General features: G+C 49.4%; 1 protein-coding gene across 1 annotated transcript in view; it reads left to right on the plus strand.

Annotated features, from left to right (window-relative positions):
- The window catches only part of siae (sialic acid acetylesterase), a 110,472-nt gene that overhangs the window by 28,358 nt on the left and 56,743 nt on the right, over window positions 1-25,371 (plus strand). The window contains exon 3 of the mRNA XM_067971119.1: window positions 15,549-15,687. Within this exon, the coding sequence (XP_067827220.1) occupies window positions 15,549-15,687 (139 nt within the window). The remainder of the gene's footprint in view (window positions 1-15,548; window positions 15,688-25,371) is intronic.

Consider the following 25,371-nt stretch of genomic DNA (forward strand, 5'->3'; position numbering starts at 1 on the left):
TGCCCTATCCTCGTAGCCTTGCAAATTTTTTCCTTTCAGGTACTTAACCAGTTTCCTTTTGAAGGCCATGATTGAATTTGCCTCCACCACCCCCTCGGGCAGTGCATTCCAGATCCCAACCACTCACTGTCCAAAAAGGTTTTTCCTCATATCACCTTTGGTTCTTTTGCCAAACACCTTAAACCTATGTCGTCTGGTTCTTGACCCTTCCGCCAATGGGAACAGTTTCTCTCTATCTACCCTGTCTAGACCCTTCATGATTTTGAATACCTCTGTCAAATCTCCTCGCAACCTTCTCTGTTCCAAGGAGAACAAAACCAGCTTCTCTAGTCTATCCACGTAACTAAAGTCCCTCATCTCTGGAATCATTCTAGTAAATCTCTTCTGTACCTTCTGTAAGCCCTTCACATCTTTCTTAAAGTGCAGTGCCCAGAATTGGACACAATACTCCAGTTGTGGCCGAACCAATCTTCGATAAAGGTTCATCATGACTTCCTTGCTTTTGTATTCTATGCCCCTATTTATAAATTGTAAACAATTTTACAACACCAAGTTATAGTCCAGCAATTTTATTTTAAATTCACCTATTGATAAAGCCCAGGATCCCATATGCTTTATTAACTGCTTTCTCAACCTGCCCTGCCACCTTCAACGATTTGTGCACATATACCCCCAGATCTTTCTGTTCCTGTACCCCTTTAGAGTTGTACCCTCTAGTTCATATTGCTTCCCCTCATTCTTCCTACCAAAATGTATCACTTCGCATTTTTCTGCGTTAAATTTCATCTGCCATGTGTTCGCCCATTCCACCAGCCTGTCTATATCCTTTTGAAGTCTATCACTATCCTCCTCACTGTTTACTACTCCTCCAAGTTTTGTGTCATCTGCAAATTTTGAAATTGTGCCCTGTACACCCAAGTCCAAATCATTAATATATATCAAGAAAAGCAGTGGTCCCAGTACCGAGCCCTGGGGTACACCACTGTACACCTCCCTCCAGTCTGAAAAACAACCTGTCCCTTAGCCAATAGTGTATCCATGTTGCTACTTCCCTCTTTATTCCACGGGCCGCAATCTTAATGATAAGCCTACCATGCAGCACTTTATCAAACGCCTTTTGAAAGTCCATATACACAACATCAGCATTGCCCTGATCTACCCACTCTGTTACCTCATTTAAAAAAAACTCAATCAAGTTAGTTAAACACGATTTGCCTTTAACAAATCCATGCTGGCTTTCCCTAATCAATCCACCCTCATCCAAGTGACTGTTAATTCTGTCCTGGATTATCGTTTCTAAAAGTTTTTTTTTATTCGTTCATGGGATGTGGGCGTGGCTGGCGAGGCCAGCATTTATTGGCCATCCCAAGTTTCCCCACCACTGAGGTTAAACTGACGGGCCTGTAGTTGCCGGGTTTATCCTTACACCCTTTTTTGAACAAGGGTGTAACATTTGCAATTCTCCAGTCCTCTGGCACCACCTCTGTATCTAAGGATGTTTGGAAGATTATGGCCAGTACCTCCACAATTTCCACCCTTACTTCCCTCAGCAACCTAGGATGCATCCCATCCGGACCTGGTGACTTATCTATTTTAAGTGCAGCCAGCCTTTCAAGTACCTCCTCTTTATCAATTTTTAGTCCATCCAGTATCTCAAACATATCTTCCTTGACTGAGACTCTGGCAGCATCTTCTTCCTTGGTAAAGACAGATGCAAAGTACTCATTTAATACCTCAGCCATGCCCTCTGCCTCCATGAGTAGATTTCCGTTATGGTCCCTAATCAGCCCCACCCCTCCTCTTACTACCCGTTTAAGGTTACATGCCTGTAGAAGACTTTTGGATTCCCTTTAATGTTGGCTACCAGTCTATTCTAATACTCTCTTTGCCCTCTTTTATTTCTTTTTTCACTTCCCCTCTGAACTTTATATATTCTGCCTGGTTCTCACTTGTGTTATCAACCTGACATCTGTCATACGCCCCTTTTTTTCTGCTTCATCTTACTCTCTACCTCTTTTGTCATCCAGGGAGCTCTGGCTTTAGCTGCCCTACCTTTCTGCCTCGTGTGACTGTGCCTAGACTGTACCTGAACCATCTCTTTATAGGCTGTCCATTAGGTCGACTAGGCCTATATTCACTAGAGTTTAGAAGAATGAGAAGTGATCTCATCGAAACATATAAAATTCTAACAGGACTAGACAGACTAGATGCAGGGAGGATGTTCCTGATGGCTGGGGAGTCCGTAACCAGGGGTCACAGTCTCAGGATACGGGGCAGGCCATTTAGAACCGAGATGAGGAGAAATTTCTTCACTCAGAGGGTGGTGAACCTGTGGAATTCTCTACCACAGAAGGCAGTGGAGGACAAGTCATTACATATATACAAGAAGGAGATAGATATAGTTCTTAATGCTAAAGGGATATGGGGAAAAAGCGGGAACAGAGTACTGAGTTAGACGATCAGCCCTGATCATTTTGAATGGCGAAGCAGGGCCGAATGGCCTACTCTTGCTCCTATTTTCTATGATTCTATGATTGTTCGATTACAGTTCTGCCTGCCAATCTTTGATTCCAATTTACCCGGGCCAGATCAGTTCTCATCCCATTGAAATTGGCCCTCCTCCAATTGAGTATTTTTACTTTAGAGTGGTCCGTGTCCTTTTCCATAGTTTTTCTAAACCTTATGATACTATGATCACTGCTCCCTAAATGTTCATCCACTGACACTTGCTCCACTTGGCCCGCCTCATTCCCTAGAACCATGTCCAGCAATGCCTCCTTCCTCGTTGGGCTGGAAACGTACTGGTTAAGAAAGTTATCCTGAACACATTTCAAAAATTCCTCCCCCTCTTTGCCCCTTATTATTATTGTTATCCCAGTCTATAATGAATAGTTGAAGTCCCCCATTATCACTACTCTATGGCTCTCTGTAATTTCCCTGCAGATTTGCTCCTCTATATCCTTCCCACTAGTTGGTGGCCTATAGAATACACCCAGTAGTGTAATGGCACCTCTATTGTTTCTTAACTCCAACCAAATAGATTCTGTCCTTGACCCTCCAGGACATCCTATCTCTCCAGCACTGCAATATTCTCCCTAACCAATACTGCCACCCCCCCTCTCCTTTTTTTCCTTCCCTATCTTTCCTGAGCACTTTGTATCCAGAAATATTTAGTACCCAATCCTGCCCTTTTTTGAGCCAGGCCTCCGTTATCGCCACAACATCATATTCTCATGTGGCTATTTGCACCTGCAGCTCCCCAACCTTGTTTACTGCACTTCATAGGTTTACAGTGCATGCGTGTAAATGCATCTGAGACTTTCTTGTATTCGCTCTTAGTCTGATCCCACCTGATACTGTACTATTTCTTGTTCTCGTGCTATCTTTCTCTCCCGATCCTTTGTGCCTCTTGTTTTTCCTTTTTCCTTTCTCCTTTCCAATGCTACATCCTGGTGCCCACCCACCTGCTAAATTAATTTAAGCCCTCTTTCCCCCCCACCCCCCACCCAAAGCACGAGCGAACCTCCCCGCGAGGACGTTGGTCCCCGCTCCATTGAGGTGCAACCCATCCGGCCTGTACCGGTCCCACCTCCCCCAGAAATGGTCCCAATGCCCCAGGAATCTAAAGCCCTCCCTCCTGCACCATCTCTCCAGCCACGCATTCATCTGCTCCATCCTCCTATTTCTATACTCACTAGCACGTGGGACCGGGAGTAATTAGTAATTTATAAGTAAAGAAATAGTGATGGAGAAAATAGTGAGACTGCAGATAGACAAATCTCCAGGACCTGATGATTTTCACCACAGGGTATTGAAAGTAGTAGGTTTGGAAATTGTAGATGCTTTAGTCATGATCTTCCAGAACTCTCTTGATTCAGGAATTGTCCCCTTGGTTTGGAAAATTGCGAATATCACTCCACTATTTAAGAAGGGTGGGAGAGACAAAGTAAAAATTATAGGCCGATTAGTCTAATGTCTGTTGTGGGGAAATGACTAGAACCTGTTAGGGGCAGAGTGACTGTGCATTTGGACAAATATGAAGTGACCAGAGAGAGCCAGCATCTTTGAAGGTGGTAGGACAAGTTGAGAAGGCTGTTTTTTTTTTAAAAAAGCATATGGGATCCTGGGCTTTATTAACAGAGGCATAAAGTACAAAAGCAAGGAAGTTACGCTAAACCTTTATAAAACACTGGCTAGGCCTCAGTTGGATTATTGAGTTCAATTCTGGGCACCACATTTTAGGAAGGATGTCGAGGCCTTAGAGAGGGTGCAGAAGAGATTTACTGGAATGATAACAGGGACAAGGGACTTCAGTTATGTGGAGGGACTGGAGAAGCTGGGGTTGTTCTCCTTAGAACAGAAAAAATTAAGGGGAGATTTGATAGAAGTGTTCAAAATTATGAGCGGTTTTGTCAGAGTAAATAAGGAGAAACTGATTCCAGTGCGGAAGGTCGGTAACCAGAGGACACAGATTTAAGGTGATCGGCAAAAGAGCCAGGGGCGACATGAGGAAACATTTTCTTACACAGTGAGTTGTTATGATCTGGAATGCACTGTCTGGAAGGGTGGTGGAAGCAGATTCAATAGTAACTTTCAAAAGGGAATTGGATAAATACTTGAAGGGAAAATGTTTACAGGGCTATGGGGAAAGAACGGGGGAGTGGGATTAATTGGATAGCTCTTTCAAAGAGCTGGCACAGACACGATGGGCTGAATAGCCTCCTCCTGTGCTGTACCTATGATGATATGATAGAGGAAAAGGCACATAGTACTAAGCACAAAGACCTAATTCCCTTAGCAGAGATGTCAATAACCAGGGGGCATAGATTTAAAGTGATTGGTAGAAGGATTAGAGGGGAGTTGAGGAGAAATGTTTTCACCGGAGGGTGGTGGGGGTCTGGAACTCACTGCCTGAAAGGGTGGGAGAGGCAGAAACCCTCATCACATTTAAGAAGTACTTGGATGCGCACTTGAAGTGCCGTAACCCACAGGGCTACGGACCAAGTGCTGGATAATGGAGTTAGGCTGGGTGGCTCTTTTTAAACGGCATAGACACGATGGGCCGAATGGCCTCCTTCTGTGCCGTAAATTTTTCTGTTTCTTTAGACAACAAAGGCGAGGATGATAAAAAGGAATACAAAAAGGTTAGGAAAGAAGTAAAAAAAAACAATTAGGAATGCAAAGATAAACTATAAAATTAAATTATAAGAACTATTAAAAGAAATAGTAAAGTATTCCACAGACACACAAATAACAAAAGAAAAATCAGAATAGGGATAGGGCCACAATAAACTCACAGGTAATGACAGCGAAATGGCAGAAATGATTACTTTGTCTCGGTACTTACAAGGGAGACTAACATGGTGGGCATGACTTTAGGAGAAGAGATCAAAAAAGATATTGACATTTAAGTTACAAAAGGGGGGAGATAATTGATAAACTAATCAAAATAAAAGAGGATAAAACCCCCAGTCCGGATGGATTGCATTCACGCATATTAAAAGAATTTAGGGAAGAGATAGCAGAGGCACTACTGCAATTAGTTATAGAATCATAGAATCATAGAAGTTACAACATGGAAACAGGCCCTTCGGCCCAACATGTCCATGTCGCCCAGTTTATACCACTAAGCTAGTCCCAATTGCCTGCACTTGGCCCATATCCCTCGATACCCATCTTCCCCATGTAACTGTCCAAATGCTTTTTAAAAGACAAAATTGTACCCGCCTCTACTACTGCCTCTGGCAGCTCGTTCCAGACACTCACCACCCTTTGAGTGAAAAAATTGCCCCTCTGGATCCTTTTGTATCTCTCCCCTCTCACCTTAAATCTGTGCCCCCTCGTTATAGACTCCCCTACCTTTGGGAAAAGATTTTGACTATCGACCTTATCTATGCCCCTCATTATTTTATAGACTTCTATAAGATCACCCCTTAACCTCCTACTCTCCAGGGAATAAAGTCCCAGTCTGTCTAACCTCTCCCTGTAAGTCAAACCATCAAGTCCCGGTAGCATCCTAGTAAATCTTTTCTGCACTCTTTCTAGTTTAATAATATCCTTTCTATAATAGGGTGACCAGAACTGTACACAGTACTCCAAGTGTGGCCTCACCAATGCCCTGTACAACTTCAACAAGACATCCCAACTCCTGCATTCAATGTTCTGACCAATGAAACCAAGCATGCTGAATGCCTTCTTCACCACCCTATCCACCTGTGACTCCACTTTCAAGGAGCTATGAATCTGTACTCCTAGATCTCTTTGTTCTATAACTCTCCCCAACGCCCTACCATTAACGGAGTAGGTCCTGGCCCGATTCGATCTACCAAAATGCATCACCTCACATTTATCTAAATTAAACTCCATCTGCCATTCATCGGCCCACTGGCCCAATTTATCAAGATCCCGTTGCAATCCTAGATAACCTTCTTCACTGTCCACAATGCCACCAATTTTGGTGTCATCTGCAAACTTACTAACCATGCCTCCTAAATTCTCATCCAAATCATTAATATAAATAACAAATAACAGCGGACCCAGCACCGATCCCTGAGGCACACCGCTGGACACAGGCATCCAGTTTGAAAAACAACCCTCGACAACCACCCTCTGTCTTCTGTCGTCAAGCCAATTTTGTATCCAATTGGCTACCTCACCTTGGATCCCATGAGATTTAACCTTATGTAACAACCTACCATGCGGTACCTTGTCAAATGCTTTGCTGAAGTCCATGTAGACCACGTCTACTGCACAGCCCTCATCTATCTTCTTGGTTACCCCTTCAAAAAACTCAATCAAATTCGTGAGACATGATTTTCCTCTCACAAAACCATGCTGACTGTTCCTAATTAGTCCCTGCCTCTCCAAATGCCTGTAGATTCTGTCCCTCAGAATACCCTCTAACAACTTACCCACTACAGATGTCAGGCTCACTGGTCTGTAGTTCCCAGGCTTTTCCCTGCCGCCCTTCTTAAACAAAGGCACAACATTTGCTACCCTCCAATCTTCAGGCACCTCACCTGTAGCGGTGGATGATTCAAATATCTCTGCTAGGGGACCCGCAATTTCCTCCCTAACCTCCCATAACGTCCTGGGATACATTTCATCAGGTCCCGGAGATTTATCTACCTTGATGCGCGTTAAGACTTCCAGCACCTCCCTCTCTGTAATATGTACACTCCTCAAGACATCACTATTTATTTCCCCAAGTTCCCTAACATCCATGCCTTTCTCAACCGTAAATACCGATGTGAAATATTCATTCAGGATCTCACCCATCTCTTGTGGTTCCGCACATAGATGACCTTGTTGATCCTTAAGAGGCCCTACTCTCTCCCTAGTTACCCTTTTGCCCTTTATGTATTTGTAGAAGCTCTTTGGATTCACCTTTGCCTGATCTGCCAAAGCAATCTCATATCCCCTTTTTGCCCTCCTGATTTCTCTCTTAACTCTACTCCGGCAATCTCTATACTCTTCAAGGGATCCACTTGATCCCAGCTGCCTATGCATGTCATATGCCTCCTTCTTATTTTTGACTAGTGCCTCAATCTCCCGAGTCATCCAAGGTTCCCTACTTCTACCAGCCTTGCCCTTCACTTTATAAGGAATGTGCTTACACTGAACACTGGCGGACAGATAATGTTGTTCCTAAAATTTAAGAAGGGAGATAGAACAAGCCCAGGGAACTATAGACCAGTTAGCTTAATATCAGTGGTAGGAAAGATATGATGTGGAGATGCCGGTGATGGACTGGGGTTGACAAATGTAAACAATCTTACAACACCAAGTTATAGTCCAACAATTTTATTTGAAAATCACAAGCTTTCGGAGCCTTCCTCCTTCGTCAGGTGAATGTGAACCTAGGACACTGCCCCGAGGAACTCCTGCAGCAATGCCCTGGGGCTGAGATGATTGGCCTCCAACAACCACTACCACCTTCCTTTGTGCTCGGTATGACTCCAGCCACTGGAGAGTTTTCTCCATGATTCCCATTGACTTCAATTTTACTAGGGCTCCTTGGTGCCACACTCGGTCAAATGCTGCCTTGATGTCAAGGGCAGTCACTCTCACCTCACCTCTGGAATTCAGCTCTTTTGTCCATGTTTGGACCAAGGCTGTAATGAGGTCTGGAGCCCAGTGGTCCTGGCGGAACCCAAACTGAGCATCGGTGAGCAGGTTATTGGTGAGTAAGTGCCGCTTGATAGCACTGTCGACGACACCTTCCATCACTTTGCTGATGATTGAGAGTAGACTGATGGGGCGGTAATTGGCCGGATTGGATTTGTCCTGCTTTTTGTGGACAGGACATACCTGGGCAATTTTCCACATTGTCAGGTAGATGCCAGTGTTGTAGCTGTACTGGAACAGCTTGGCTCGAGGCGCAGCTAGTTCTGGAGCACAAGTCTTCAGCACTACAGCCGGGATGTAAGCAAATAGACTGCATCTGGCACAGAGACAACAGCTTCAAGCTTGTCTTTCACAGTATTTACCAATGTGCAATTGCTTTTATTGATTTGTGTACATGGACACCCAAATCCCTTTGCTCCTCCACAGCTTCCAGTCTCTTGCCATTTAGAAAAATATTCTGAATTGTCATTCTCAGATCCAAAGTGGATGACCTCACACTTCCCCACACTGAACTCCATCTGCCACTGGTTTGCCCACTCATTTAATCTGTCTATGCCTCTTTGTAACTTGCTGCTACACATCTACTCATCTTACTGTGCCTCCCAACTTAATGCCATCTGTAAACTTGGATATACAAGGCTCTCTATTCCTTCATCCAAGTCATTGATAAATACAGTGAAAAGCTGAGGCCCCAGAACAGATCCCTGGGAAACACCACTTGTCACATCCTGCCAATCAGAGAACATTCCCTTTACTCCCACTCTGGCTCCTATCTCCCCAACCAATTACCAACCCATCACAAGGTTACCTCCAATTCCATGCACTCTCATTTTTACCAATAATCTCTTGTGTGGAACGTTATCAAATGCCTTCTGAATGTTTATATAGACTAAATATATAGACACACCCCTACCCACCATGTTAATGACTTCCTCAAAATATTCAACCAGATTTGTCCGACATGACCATGCTGACTCTTGTCCGAGTCACTCTAGCGCCTTCCCTAAAACAGATGTTAAACTAACAGGTCTGTAGTTTCCTGGTTTCTCCCTCCCTTCTTAAATAATGGAGTGACATCTGCAATTTTCCAATCCAAAGGCATAATTCCCAAAGGGGCAGAAAGTGAGAGTGCATCCCGGAGGGAGGGGGAGGGGGGGGCAGAGTGCATCCCGGAGGGGGGGGACGGAGGGGCAGAGTGCATCCTGGGGTGGGGGGGGGGGCGGGGAGAAGGGGCAGAGTGCGTCCAGGAGGGGGCGTGGGGAGAAGGGGCAGAGTGCGTCCGTGGGGAGAAGGGGCAGAGTGCGTCCGTGGGGAGGGGGGGTGAAGGCGCAGAGTGCGTTCCGGGGGGGAGGAGAAGGAGCAGGGTGCGTTCCGGGGGGAGGGGGGGGAGAAGGGGCAGGGTGCGTTCCGGGGGGAGGGGGGGGAGAAGGGGCAGGGTGCGTTCCGGGGGGAGGGGGGGGAGAAGGGGCAGGGTGCGTTCCGGGGGGGAGGAGAAGGGGCAGGGTGCGTTCCGGGGGGAGGGGGGGGAGAAGGGGCAGGGTGCGTTCCGGGGGGAGGGGGGAGAAGAGGCAGGGTGCGTTCCGGGGGGAGGGGGGGGGAGAAGGGGCAGGGTGCGTTCCGGGGGGAGGGGGGGGAGAAGGGGCAGGGTGCGTTCCGGGGGGAGGGGGGGGAGAAGGGGCAGGGTGTGTTCCGGGGGGAGGGGGGGGGAGAAGGGGCAGGGTGTGTTCCGGGGGGCGGGGGGAGGGGCAGGGTGCGCTCCGGGGGGAGGGGCGGGAGAAGGGGCAGGGTGCGTTCCGAGGGGGGAGGAGAAGGAGCAGGGTGCGTTCCGGGGGGAGGGGGGGAGAAGGGGCAGGGTGCGTTCCGGGGGGAGGGGGGGGGAGAAGGGGCATGGTGCGTTCCGAGGGGGGAGGAGAAGGAGCAGGGTGCGTTCCGGGGGGAGGGGGGGAGAAGGGGCAGGGTGCGTTCCGGGGGGAGGGGGGGGGAGAAGTGGCATGGTGCGTTCCGGGGGGCGGGGGGAGGCGCAGAGTGCGTTCCGGGGGGGAGGGGGGGGAGAAGGGGCAGAGTGCGTTCCGAGGGGGGAGGAGAAGGGGCAGGGTGTGTTCCGGGGGGAGGGGCGGGAGAAGGGGCAGGGTGCGCTCCGGGGGGAGGGGCGGGAGAAGGGGCAGGGTGCGCTCCGGGGGGAGGGGCGGGAGAAGGGGCAGGGTGCACTCCGGGGGGAGGGGCGGGAGAAGGGGCAGGGTGCGCTCCGGGGGGAGGGGCGGGAGAAGGGGCAGGGTGCGCTCCGGGGGGAGGGGGGGGGAGAAGGGGCAGGGTGCGCTCCGGGGGGAGGGGCGGGAGAAGGGGCAGGGTGCGCTCCGGGGGGAGGGGGGGGAGAAGGGGCAGGGTGCGCTCCGGGGGGAGGGGGGGGAGAAGGGGCAGGGTGCGCTCCGGGGGGCGGGGGGAGGCGCAGAGTGCGTTGTGGGGGGAGAAGGGGCAGAGTGCGTTCCGGGGGGAGGGAGGGAGAGAGAGAAAGGCCAGAGTTCGATCCTGGGGGAGGCGGGGGGAGGAGAAGGGGCAGAGTGCGTTCCGGGGGGAGGGAGGGAGAGAAGGGCCAGAGTTCAATCCGGGGGGAGGGGGGGGAGAAGGGGCAGGGTGCGTTCCGGGGGGAGGGGGTGCCGAGGAAAAGGAGCAGAGTGCGTTCCGGGGGGAGGAGAAGGGGCAGAGTGCGTTCAGGGGGGAGGAGAAGGGGCAGAGTGCGTTCCGGGGGGAGTGGGGGGAGAAGGGGCAGAATGCGTTCCGGGGGGGGGGGGAAAGGGTGCAGAGTGTGTTCCGGGGGGAGGTGGGGGGAGAAGGGGCAGGGTGCGTTCCGGGGGGAGAGGGGGGGGAAGAGTGCATTCCGGGGTGTCGGGGGGAGAAGGGGCAGGGTGCGTTCCGGGGGGAGTGGGGGGGAAGAGTGCGTTCCAGGGAGAGGCGGGGGAAGGAGCAGAGTGCGTGCAGGGAGGGGGTGCAGGCGGTGGAGAAGGGGCAGAGTGTATCCCGGGGGTGGGGGGGCACAGAATGCGTCCCGGGGTGGGGTGGTGGTGGAGGAGGGGCAGAGTTCTTCCCGGGGGTGGGGGGGGAGGGGCAGGTGCAGGGAGACAGTGTGCGTCTGGGTGAGGGGCATCTGAGAGTCGACAGGTTAACATTCCAGGTCAAGACCCTTCATCAAATTATAGAATCAGAATATCTTACATCACAGAAAGAGGCCGTTTAGCCCGTCTTGCCTGTGCTGGCTCTTTGAAAGAGCTGTCTAATTTAGTTCCACTCCCCAACTTTTTCCCATAACCCTGCAAATTAGTGCTCTTCACGTACATGTCCAGTTGTCTTTTGAAAGTTCCTATGGAATCTGCTTCCACCAGCCTTTCAGGGAGTGTGTTCCAGATCATTGCAACCCTCTGTGTAAAAAAAAATTCTCCTCATTTCCTATCTCATTCTTTTGCCAATTATTTTAAATCTGTGACCTCTGGTTACCGACCCATTTGCCACAGGAAACAGTTTCTCTCTATTTGCTCTATCAACACCCCTCATAATTTTGAACATCTCTATTAAATCTCCCCTTATCCTTCTCTGCTCTAAGGAGAACAATCCCAGCTTCTCCAATCTCTCCATATAACTGAAGTTCCTCATCCCTGATACCATCCTGGTAAACCTCCTCTGCACCCTCTCCAAGGCTTTCACATCCTTCCTAAATTGCGGTGCCCAGAACTGTACACAATACCCCAGCTGAGGCCTAACCAGTGATTTGTAAAGGTTTAGCATGACTTCCTTGTTTTTATATTCAATGCCTCTATTTACAAAGCCTTATCAACTTGCCCAGCCACTTTCACAGATTTGTGACTATGCACCCACAGGTCCCTCTGCTCTTCTACCCCCTTCAAAATGGTACCATTTAGATTATACTGTCTCTCCATGTTATTCTTCACTTCACACTTATCCGTATTAAATTGCATTCGCCATGTGGCTGCCTATTTCTCCAGTCTGTCTACGTCCTCCTGAAGTCTGCTGCTATCCTCCTCACTATTTACTATGTTGCCAAGTTTTGTATCATCTGCAAACTTTGAAATTGTCCTCCCTATATCCAAGTCCAGTTCCTTTATATATAACAAGAAAAGCAATGGTCCTAATACCTAAAGCATTAATCATAGTATCACAGTAGGGTACAGCAAAGGAGGAGGCCATTCGGCCCGTCGTACCAGCTCTTTGAAAAAGCTATTCAATTAGTCCCACTCCCCCGCTCTTTCCCTATAGCCTTGTAAATGTTTTCCCTTCAACTATTCAATTCCCTTTTGAAAGTTACTATTGAATCTGCTTCCACCACCCTTTCAGCCAGTGCATTCCAGATCATTATAACTCGCAGTGTAAAGTAGTGTTTCCTCATGTCGCCTCTGGCTCTTTTGCTGATCACCTAAAATCTGTGTCCTCTGGTGCTCTTCTGCCACTGGAAACAGTTTCTCCTTATTTACTCTATCAAAACCGGTCATGATTTTGAACACCTCTATCAAATCTCCCCTTAACCTTCTGTTTTCTAAGGAGAACAACCCCAGCTTCTCCAGTCTCTCCACATAACTGAAGTCCCTCATCCCTGGTACCATTCCAGTAAATCTTCACATCTTTCCTAAAGTGCGGTGCCCAGAATTGGACACAATACTCCAGCTGAGGCCTAACCAGTGATTTATAAAGGTTTAGCATAATTTTGTTGCATTTGTACTCTGTGTCTATTAATAAAGCCCAGGATTCCAAATGCTTTTTTAACAGCCTTCTCAACTTGTCCTGGCACCTTTAAAGATTTGTGTATGTGCACCCTCAGGTCTCCCTGTTTCTGCACTCCCTTTAAGATTATACCATTTAGTTTATATTGCCTCTCCTCATTCTTCCTACCAAAATGTATCACTTCACACTTATTAGCATTAAATTTCATCTGCCATGTGTCTGCCCATTTCACCAGTCTGTCCATATCCTCCTGAAGTCTGTTACTATCCTCCACATTGTTTACTTCATTTCCGAGTTTCGTGTCATCTGCAAACTTTGAAATCGTACCCAAATCCAGGCCATTAATATATATCACAAAGAACAGTGGTCCGAATACGGACCCCTGGGAACACCAATGTATACTTCCCTCCAGTCTGAAAAACAGCCTTCTACCAGTACTTTCTGCTTTCTGCCCCTTAGCCAATTTTGTATCCACGCTGCTACTGTCCCTTTAATTTTGTTAACAAGTTTATTATGTGGTCCTTTATCAAATGGCTTTTGAAAGTCCATATACACATCAACCGCACTACCCTCATCAACCCTCTCTGTTACTTCATCAAAGAACTCAACCAAGTTAGTCAAACACAATTTCCCTTTAACAAATCCATGCTGACTTTCATTATTAGCCCATACTTTTCCAAGTGCCAACTCATTTTGTCCCGAATCATTTTCTCAAAGTTTCCGCACCACCGACGTTGGGCTGACTGGCCTGTAATTGCTGGGTTGATCCCTCTCCCCTTTTTTGAACAATGGGGTAACGTTTGCAATCCTCCAATTCTCCGGCACCGTCCCCATATCTAATTGGAAGATTGGAGGATTGGAAGATTGTGGCCAGAGCCTCTGCAATTTCCAACTTTAATTCCCTGAGTAACCAAGGACGCTTCCCACCTGGACCCCAGGTGTCTTTTCTACTTTGAGTACTGCCAATCTTTTAAGTACCTCTTTATCTATTTTTATCCGACCCAATATCATTACTACCTCCTCCTTCACTACAATGGCAGCATCCTCTTCTCTAGTGAAGACGGATGCAAAGTATTCATTTAGTGCCTCAGCCATGCCCTCTGCCTCCACAAGAAGATCTCCTTTTTGGTCCCTAATCGGTCGAACCCTTCCTTTGACTATTTATAAATTTATAAAAGACTTTTGGGTTCCCTTTACGTTAGCTGCTAATCTATTCTCATACTTTCTCTTTGCCCCTCTTGTTCCCTTTTTTAGATGATCTCTGTACTTTCTGTGTTCAGTCTACTGTTACATAAACCTTGCATTCATCATAAGCCTCCTTTTCCTGTTTCATTTTAATCTCTTTACCTTTAATCATCCAGGGAGCTCTAGCTTTGGATGCCCTTCCTTTCCCCCTCGTAGGGATGTGTTTACTCTGTACCTGAACCAACTCGTCCTTGACGGCCTCCCATTGTTCAATTACTGTTTTGCCTACCAACTTTTGATTCCAACCCACCTGGGCAAGATCCCTTTTTAACTCACTGACATTAGGCCTCCTCCAGTTAAGCATTTTCACATTTGATTTTTCCTTGTTCTTTTCCATAACTGTTCTGAACCTAATGATATTATGATCACTGTTCCCCAAATGCTCCCCCACTGAAACCTGCCCCACCTGCCCCACTTCATTCCCCAGAACTAGATCCAGCATTGTTCCTTCCTCGTTGGGCTTGAAACACACTGTTCAAGAAAGTTCTCTTGTACGCATTTCAGGAATTCCTCCCCCTCTTTGCCCTTTACACTTTTACTGTCCCAGTCTGTATTGGGATAATTGAAGTCCCCCATTATCACTACTCTATGGTTCTTGCATCTTTCTGTAATTTGTCTGCAAATTTGCTCCTCGATCTGCTTCCCACTATTTGGTGGCCTATAATATACACCCAGTAGTGTAATAGCTCCTCTATTGTTCCTTAATTCTAACCAAATAGATTCTGTCTTTGACCCCTCAACTACATCATCCCTTTCCAGTGCTGTAATAGTTTCTTTGATCAATACTGCCACCCCACCCCCACTCCTTTCTTTCCTTCCCTTTCTTTCCTGAATAACTTGTAGCCAGGAATATTAATTACCCAATCCTCCCTTTCGTTGAGCCAGGTTTCTGTTATTGCCACAAATCATAACCCCATGTGACGACTTGAGCCTGCAGCTCACCAATCTTATTTACCTCGCTACGTGCATTTACACACATGCACTCCAATCTCATCTTAGATTGCCTTGCATTTGCCCCCCCACCCTGTCTGATCCCTCCTATTTCTGAACTCTTCTTTACTCTAGTGCTACTTGCCCCCCCCCACCCCCAGTCTTCTGTGCACCTTGTTTCTCCTTTTTAATGTTTCATCCAGGTGCCCATCCTCCTGCCAAATTAGTTTAAACCCTCCCCCACAGCACTAGTTAACCTCCCCGTGACGACATTAGTCCCAGTTCTGTTGATGTGCAACCTGTCCATCTTGAACAGATCTCTCTTGCCCCAGAACTGCTCCCAATACCCCAGGAACCATGTACCCTTGTGTACCATTGCTTCAGCCACCCTTAAACCTATCTTCTCCGACTATTGATATACTTTTCTCTCTCGGATACTGACAAACCAGCTGTGTTTTTTTAACCTGTTCTAAGTGATGTTAATGTGCAGTTCATCACTGCAACACTATCTCTTTCAGGTTATTAATGCAAGTGAAGAGCTGTCTGTTGCTTCCCGTTATCCGTATATCCGTCTGTTCCAAGCAGGATTGGAGGAGTCAAGCCAAGAGCTGGATGATCTCGCCAGCATTGCAGTGCAGTGGTCTGCTCCCACGGCGGGTAAGGGTCTGTTTCCATGGTGGGTGGGGTCTGCTTCCACGGCAGGTGAGGGTCTGGGTCCGCTCCCACGGCGGGTGAGGGTCCGTGTCCGCTCCCAGGGTGGGTGAGGGTCTGTGTCCGCTCCCAGGGCGGGTGAGGGTCCGGGTACGCTCCCACGGTGGGTGAAGGTCCGGGTCCGCTCCCACGGCGGGTGAGGGTCCGGGTCCAGGTCTGCTCCCACGGCGGGTGAGGGTCCGGGTCCAGGTCTGCTCCCACGGCGGGTGAGGGTCCGGGTCCAGGTCTGCTTCCACGGCAGGTGAGGGTCTGGGTCCGCTCCCACGGCGGGTGAGGGTCCGGGTCCGCTCCCACGGCGGGTGAGGGTCCGGGTCCGGGTCCGCTCCCACGGCGGGTGAGGGTCCGGGTCCGCTCCCACGGCGGGTGAGGGTCCAGGTCCGCCCCCACGGCGGGTGAGGGTCTGTTCCCACGGCGGGTGGGGTCTGCTCCCAGGGCGGGTGAGGGTCCGGGTCCGGGTCTGCTCCCACGGCGGGTCCGGGTCCGGGTCCGCTCCCACGGCGGGTGAGGGTCCGGGTCCGCTCCCACGGCGGGTGAGGGTCCGGGTCCGCTCCCACGGCGGGTGAGGGCGAGGGTCCGCTCCCACGGCGGGTGAGGGTCCGGGTCCGCTCCCACGGCGGGTGAGGGTCCGGGTCCGCTCCCACGGCGGGTGAGGGTCCGGGTCTGCTCCCACGGCGGGTGAGGGTCAGGGTCCGCTCCCACGGCGGGTGAGGGTCCGGGTCCGCTCCCACGGCGGGTGAGGGTCCGGGTCCGCTCCCACGGCGGGTGAGGGCGAGGGTCCGCTCCCACGGCGGGTGAGGGCGAGGGTCCGCTCCCACGGCGGGTGAGGGCGAGGGTCCGCTCCCACGGCGGGTGAGGATCTGCCCCTGCACATCCTCTCACAACCAGCTTACTAACTACACATCGTTCATCATATTTGGTGTCTACAAAAGCTCTTTTTTAAAAAAAAAACTGAAACCAACCTGTAAACTGTAGGAACACCTTTTCAAGTTATTGTTTGGAAAATCTTAGCTTTATTCAAGTTTAAGACATATTACCATGGCCCAATAATGAACAATACCTCAGAGTCTGGTGCAAAATGCTGTGTGTCAGCTGTACTGGGTTAAATTTACATTCACCACTCTCATGTGTGAGCTCTCTAACCTTTACACTCATAAGTTTGCAGATGACAGGAAACTTGGAAATGTAGTAAACAATGTGGAGGATAGTAACAGACTTCAGGAGCTTCACCACACGGACTGCAGCGGTTCAAGAAGACGGCTCACCACCATCTTCTCAAGGGCAATTAGGAATGGGCAATAAATGCTGGCGTTGCTAGCAACGCCCACATCCCATGAATAAAAAAAAACAGAGACAGACTGGTGAAATGGGCAGAAACATGGCAGTTGAAATTTAACACAGAAAAGTGTGTAGTGATACATTTTGGTAGGAAGAATGAGGAGAGGCAATATAAACTAAATGGTACAATTTTAAAGGGGGTGCAGGATCAGAGACCTGGGGGTGCATGTACACAAATCTTTGAAGGCGGCAGGACAAGTTGAGAAGGCTGTTAAAAAGGCATATGGGATTCTGGGCTTTATTAATAGAGGCACAGAGTACAAAAGCAAGGAAGTTATGCTAAACCTTTATAAAACACTGGTTAGGCCTCAGCTGGAGTATTGTGACCAATTCTGGGCACCACATTTTAGGAAGGATGTCAAGGCATTAGAGAGGGTGCAGAGGAGATTTACGAGAGTGGTACCAGGGATGAGGGACTTCAGTTATGGGGAGAGACTGGAGAAGCTGTGATTGTTCTCCTTAGAGCAGAGAAGGTTAAGGGGAGATTCGATAGAGGTGTTCAAAATCATAAACTATTTTGATAGAGTAAATAAGTAGAAACTGTTTCCAGTGGCAGGAGGGTTGGTAACCAGAGGACACAGATTTAAGGCGACTGGCAAAAGAGCCAGAGGCGACATGAGGAAAGATGTTTTACGCAGCGAGTTGTTCTGATCTGGACTGCGCTGCCTGAAAGGGCGGTGGAAGCAGATTCAATAATAACTTTCAAAAGGGAATTGAATAAATCCTTGAAGGGCTGTGGGGAAAGAGCAGGGGAGTGGGACTAATTGGATCGCTCTTTCAAAGAGCCGGCACAGGCACGATGGGCTGAATGGCCTCCTCTTGTGCTGTACCTAGCACGATACTATGATCTCCTTCATACTAAGACCCATCTGTTGCCCTGTGCTGTGTGCTTCTGCAGCTTGGTGATCAAAACTGAGCACAGTGCCTTAGATTCTTCCAGCTGATAGATTTATCCCACGCACAGAGTCTTATTGTGGAGGAATTTGTGGTGTTTGTGCTAACTCAGCTTTTCCCCCTTCATGCCAAATCGGTGAATCAGGGAGGATTTAGCCCATCGAGCTGACCTTCCTGGGAAAACCTACCATCCCCCGCCCCATTGAACTGCCTCTCAAAGGGTTCCAGAGTTTTTGGCTCCACTCCCTGACCCACAGCTCATTCGATCCCTGTGTGAGGAAGGACTTCCCAACACCTTTCCTGCACTTGCCTGTAGCCAGTTTGTACCTCTGTCCCCTTGTCCTGGAGTCGGTGTTTACTCAGTGCTCAGGATTGCTGAGAATCAACAAACTATCCAACAGCTCAGTCTGGTATCAGCCCACATCTCCCCCAGGCCCACATCTCCGCCTCTCCCCCAGGCCCACATCTCCGCCTCTCCCCCAGTCCGTTCAGTGCAATTCACTGAGTATGTGTCCCCATCTTTTCCTAATTTTTGACACTTTTTTTATTCGTTCGTGCGATGTAGACGTTGCTGGCAAGGCCGGCATTTATTGCCCATCCGTAATTGCCCTTGAGAAGGTGGTGAGCTGCCTTCTTGAACCGCTGCAGTCCGTGTGGTGATGGTTCTCCCACTGTGCTGTTAGGAAGGGAGTTCCAGGATTTTGACCGAGCGACGATGAAGGAACGGCGATATATTTCCAAGTCGGGATGGTGTGTGACTTGGAGGGGAACGTGCAGGTGGTGTTGTTCCCATGTGCCTGCTGCCCTTGTCCTTCTAGGTGGTAGAGGTCGTGGGTTTGAGAGGTGCTGTCAAAGAAGCCTTGGCGAGTTGCTGCAGTGCATCTGGTGGTGAAGTGAGTGAATGTTTAGGGTGGTGGATGGGGTGCCAATCAAGCGGGCTGCTTTGTCCTGGATTGGTGTCGAGCTTCTTGAGTGTTGTCGGAGCTGCACTCATCCAGGCAAGTGGAGAGTATTCCATCACACTCCTGACTTGTGCCTTGTAGATGGTGGAAAGGCTATGGAGAGTCAGGAGGTGAGTCACTCGCCGCAGAATACCCAGCCTCTGACCTGCTCTTGCAGCCACAGTATTTATGTGGCTGGTCCAGTTAAGTTTCTGGTCAATGGTGATCCCCAGGATGTTGATGGTGGGGGATTCGGCGATGGTAATGCCCGTTGAATGTCAAGGGGAGGTGGTTAGATTCTCTCTTGTTGGAGATGGTCATTGCCTGGCACTTGTCTGGCGCGAAAGTTACTTGCCACTTATGAGCCCAAGCCTGGATGTTGTCCAGGTCTTGCTGCATGCGGGCACGGACTGCTTCATTATCTGAGGGTTTGCGAATGGAACTGAACACTGTGCAATCATCAGCGAACATCCCCATTTCTGACCTTATGTTGGAGGGAAAGTCATTGAAGAAGCAGCTGAAAATGGTTGGGCCTAGGACACTGCCCTGAGGAACTCCTGCAGCGACATCCTGGGGCTGAGATGATTGGCTTCCAACAACCACGACCACCTTCCTTTGTGCTAGTTATGACTCCAGCTACTGGAGAGTTTTCCCCCCTGATTCCCATTGACTTCAATTTTACTCTGGCTCCTTGGTGCCACACTCGGTCAAATGCTGCATTGATGTCAAGGGCAGTCACTCTCACCTCACCTCTGGAATTCAGCTCTTTTGTCCATGTTTGGACCAAAGCTGTAATGAGGTCTGGAGCCGAGTGGTCCTGGTGGAACCCAAACTGAGTGTCGGTGAGCAGGTTATTGGTGAGTAAGTGCCGCTTGATAGCACTGTCGATGACACCTTCCATTACTTTGCTGATGATTGAGAGTAGACTGATGGGGCGGTAATTGGCCGGATTGGATTTGTCCTGCTTTTTGTGGACAGGACACACCTGGGCAATTTTCCACATTGTCAGGTAAATGCCAGTGTTGTAGCTGTACTGGAACAGTTTGGCTAGAGGCACGGCTAGTTCTGGAGCACAAGTCTTCAGCATTACAGCCGGGATGTTGTCGGGGCCCATAGCCTTTGCTGTATCCAGTGCACTCAGACGTTTCTTGATATCCCGTGGAGCGAATCGAATTGGCTGAAGACTGGCTTCTGTGATGGTGGTGGAGATTTCGGGAGGAGGACGAGATGGATCATCCACTTGGCACTTCTGGCTGAAGATGGTTGCAAATGCTTCAGCCTTGTCTTTTGCACTCACATGCTGGACTCTGCCATCATTGAGGATGGGGATGTTTACAGAGCCTCCTCCTCCTCCCGTTGGTTGTTTAATTGTCCACCACCATTCACAACTGAATGTGGCAGGTCTGCAGAGCTTTGATCTGATCCGTTGGTTGTGGAATCGCTTAGCTCTGTCTTATAGCATGCTATGATGTGGAGATGCCGGTGATGGACTGGGGTTGACAATTGTAAACAATTTTACAACACCAAGTTATAGTCCAGCAATTTTATTTTAAATTCACAAGCTTTCGGAGATTTTCTCCTTCCTCAGGCAAATGTTTCAAGAGCTCCTTGAAGCCTACGCATTTATACATATTGAACAATACATGGTGTTTACAGACTGCCCCTGCAACTGCCCGTTGCCAAGGCAATCACCGTGTTCAGACAGAGAGGTGTCATCTGCAGAACCCCCGAATACACATTCAACAAAAAAACAAACAGGGAAAAAAAACAGAGAAAAAAAACACAGAGAGAGGCAGAAACATCCGGAAGGCAGAGAGAGCCAGCAAATGACCCATTATATTAAAAACAGATAACATTTGTTCGCTGGTGGGGTAACGTGTAGCGTGACATGAACCCAAGATCCCGGTTGAGGCCGTCCTCATGGGTGCGGAACTTGGCTATCAATTTCTGCTCGACGATTTTGCGTTGTCGTGTGTCTCGAAGGCCGCCTTGGAGTACGCTTACCCGAAGGTCGGTGGATGAATGTCCATGACTGCTGAAGTGTTCCCCGACTGGGAGGGAACCCTCCTGTTTGGCGATTGTTGCGCGGTGTCCGTTCATCCGTTGTCGCAGCGTCTGCATGGTCTCGCCAATGTACCATGCTCTGGGGCATCCTTTCCTGCAACGTATGAGGTAGACAACGTTGGCCGAGTCACAGGAGTATGAACCATGCACCTGGTGGGTGGTGTCATCTCGTGTGATGGTGGTATCTGTGTCGATGATCTGGCATGTCTTGCAGAGGTTACCGTGGCAGGGTTGTGTGGCGTCGTGGACGCTGTTCTCTTGAAAGCTAGGTAGTTTGCTGCGAACGATGGTCTGTTTGAGGTTGGGTGGCTGTTTAAAGGCGAGTAGTGGAGGTGTGGGGATGGCCATAGCGAGGTGTTTGTCCTCATTGATGACATGTTGAAGGCTGCGGAGAACATGGCGTAGTTTCTCCGCTCCGGGGAAGTACTGGACGACAAAGGGTACTCTGTTGGTTGCGTCCCGTGTTAGTCTCCTGAGGAGGTCTATGCGATTTTTTGCTGTGGCCCGTCGGAACTGTCGATCGATGAGTCGAGCGTCATATCCCGTTCTTACTAGGGCGTCTTTCAGCGTCTGTAGGTGTCCAAGATTTCAGCAGCGAACCCAATGAGACAATCGACGATCCGGAACAGCAGACAGAGGGATCCGCGGTACAGCAACCGAAGAGGAAAGAGTCAAACTGGACTCCTCCGGAGGGTCGCTGCCCTCAGCTGGACATGTATGCTCAAGCTGTCAGGAAATGCGTCAATGCCAGATTCATCAGCCGCACTCAGAAGACAGTCCAGAATGTCACCCGAGCACAACGCAACGCCATCAACGCTCTCAAGACCAACCGCAACATCGTCATCAAACCAGCGGACAAAGGAGGAGCCATAGTCATACAGAACAGAACAGACTATTGCAAAGAAGCATACCGACAACTGGACAACCAGGAACACTACAGACGGTTACCCGCAGATCCGACCAAAGAACACACCCACCAGCTCAACAAACTGATCAAGACCTTCGATCCAGACCTTCAAAGCATCCTACGCATTCTCATCCCACGTAATCCCCGCGTGGGAGACTTCTACTGCCTCCCAAAGATACACAAAGCCAACACACCCGGACGTCCCATCGTATCAGGCAACGGAACCCTGTGTGAGAACCTCTCTGGATACATCGAGGGCATCCTGAAACCCATCGTACAGGGAACCCCCAGCTTCTGTCGCGACACTACAGACTTCCTACAAAAACTCAGTACCCACGGACCAGTTGAACCAGGAACACTTCTCACCACGATGGACGTCTCGGCACTATACACCAGTATCCCCCACGATGACGGCATCGCTGCGACAGCATCAATACTCAACACCAACAACAGCCAATCTCCGGAAGCCATCCTACAACTCATCCGCTTCATCCTGGATCACAATGTCTTCACCTTCGATAACCAGTTCTTTACCCAAACACACGGAACAGCCATGGGGACCAAATTCGCACCCCAATACGCCAACATTTTCATGCACAAGTTCGAGCAGGACTTCTTCACTGCACAAGACCTCCAACCAACACTATACACCAGATACATCGACGACATTTTCTTTCTATGGACCCACGGCAAGGAATCACTAAAGAGACTACACGATAACATCAACAAGTTCCATCCCACCATCAAGCTCACCATGGACTACTCCTCAGAATCAGTTTCTTTCTTGGACACACGAATCTCCATCAAAGACGGGCACCTCAGCACCTCACTCTACCGCAAGCCCACGGACAACCTCACGATGCTCCACTTTTCCAGCTTCCACCCTAACCACGTCAAAGAGGCCATCCCCAATGGACAGGCCCTGCGAATACACAGGGTCTGCTCAGACGAGGAGGAACGCGATGGACACCTACAGACGCTGAAAGACGCCCTAGTAAGAACGGGATATGACGCTCGACTCATCGATCGACAGTTCCGACGGGCCACAGCAAAAAATCGCATAGACCTCCTCAGGAGACTAACACGGGACGCAACCAACAGAGTACCCTTTGTCGTCCAGTACTTCCCCGGAGCGGAGAAACTACGCCATGTTCTCCGCAGCCTTCAACATGTCATCAATGAGGACAAACACCTCGCTATGGCCATCCCCACACCTCCACTACTCGCCTTTAAACAGCCACCCAACCTCAAACAGACCATCGTTCGCAGCAAACTACCTAGCTTTCAAGAGAACAGCGTCCACGACGCCACACAACCCTGCCACGGTAACCTCTGCAAGACATGCCAGATCATCGACACAGATACCACCATCACACGAGATGACACCACCCACCAGGTGCATGGTTCATACTCCTGTGACTCGGCCAACGTTGTCTACCTCATACGTTGCAGGAAAGGATGCCCCAGAGCATGGTACATTGGCGAGACCATGCAGACGCTGCGACAACGGATGAACGGACACCGCGCAACAATCGCCAAACAGGAGGGTTCCCTCCCAGTCGGGGAACACTTCAGCAGTCATGGACATTCATCCACCGACCTTCGGGTAAGCGTACTCCAAGGCGGCCTTCGAGACACACGACAACGCAAAATCGTCGAGCAGAAATTGATAGCCAAGTTCCGCACCCATGAGGACGGCCTCAACCGGGATCTTGGGTTCATGTCACGCTACACGTTACCCCACCAGCGAACAAATGTTATCTGTTTTTAATATAATGGGTCATTTGCTGGCTCTCTCTGCCTTCCGGATGTTTCTGCCTCTCTCTGTGTTTTTTTTTTCTCTGTTTTTTTTCCCTGTTTGTTTTTTTGTTGAATGTGTATTCGGGGGTTCTGCAGATGACACCTCTCTGTCTGAACACGGTGATTGCCTTGGCAACGGGCAGTTGCAGGGGCAGTCTGTAAACACCATGTATTGTTCAATATGTATAAATGCGTAGGCTTCAAGGAGCTCTTGAAACATTTGCCTGAGGAAGGAGAAAATCTCCGAAAGCTTGTGAATTTAAAATAAAATTGCTGGACTATAACTTGGTGTTGTAAAATTGTTTACAATTATAGCATGTTGCTTCCGCTGTTTAGCGTGCATGTAGTCCTGAGTTGTAGCTTCACCAGGTTGGCACCTCATTTTTAGGTACGCCTGGTGCTGCTCCTGGCATGCTCTTCTACACTCCTCATTGAACCAGGGTTGATCCCCTGGCTTGTTGGTAATGGTAGAGTGAGGAATATGCCGGGCCATGAGGTTACAGATTGTGCTGGAATACAATTCCGCTGCTGCTGATGGCCCACAGCGCCTCATGGATGCCCAGTTTTGAGCTGCTAGATCTGTTTTGAATCTATCCCATTTAGCACGGTGGTAGTGCCACACAACACGTTGGATGGTGTCCTCAGTCTGAAGATGGGACTTCGTCTCCACGAGGACTGTGCGGTGGTCACTCCTATCAATACCGTCATGGACAGATGCATCTGCGACAGGTAGATTGGTGAGGACGAGGTCAAGTAGGTTTTTCCCTTGTGTTGGTTCGCTCACCACCTGCCGCAGGCCCAGTCTGGCAGCAGTGTTCTTCAGGACTCGGTCAGTAGTGGTGCTACCGAGCCACTCTTGGTGATGAACATTGAAGTCCCCCACCCAGAGTATACTCTGTGCCCTTGATATCCTCAGCGATTCCTCCAAGTGGTGCTGAACATGGAGGAGGACTGATTCATCAGCTGAGGGAGGGCGGTAGGTGGTAATCAGCAGGAGGTTTCCTTGCCCATGATGCCATGAGATTTCATGGTGTCCGGAGTCAATGTTGAGGACTCCCAGGGCCACTCCCTCCTGACTGTATATCACTCTACCGCCACCTCTGGTGGATGTTTCCTGCCGGTGGGACAGGACATACCCAGGGATGGTGATGAGTCTGGGTAGTTGTCTGAAAGATATGATTCTGTGAGCATGGCTATGTCAGGCTGTTGCTTGATTCGTCTGTGGGACAGCTCTCCCAATTTTGGCACAAGTCCCCAGATGTTAGTGAGGAGGACTTTGCAGGGTCGACTAGGCTTGGTTTACCTTTGTTGTGTCAGATGCCTAGTGGTCCGATGTCAGGTGGTCTGTCTGGTTTTATTCTTATGATGACTTTTTTTAAGAGATTGTACAACTGAGTGGCTTGCTCAGCCATTTCAGAGGGCGATTAAGGACCAACCACATTGCTGTGGGTCTGGAGTCACATATCGGCCAGACCGGGTAAGGGCGGCAGGCTTCCTTCCCTAAAGGACATTAGTGAACCAGATGGATTGCTTTTATCTGTGTTAAATTTCATCTGTCATAGTTTTGTCGGCTTGCAAATTCTGTCTAGGTCTTGGCTGTTTCAATGAAATCACCTGCTGTTCCCATATTAATATAGAGAGGTTAAGGAAGCAAAAGTCAAAATCAAATGTGCATATTGTGGGTGGCAT

The sequence above is a fragment of the Heptranchias perlo genome, chromosome 33 (genome assembly GCF_035084215.1).
Source record: "Heptranchias perlo isolate sHepPer1 chromosome 33, sHepPer1.hap1, whole genome shotgun sequence".
Lineage (NCBI taxonomy): Eukaryota > Metazoa > Chordata > Chondrichthyes > Hexanchiformes > Hexanchidae > Heptranchias > Heptranchias perlo.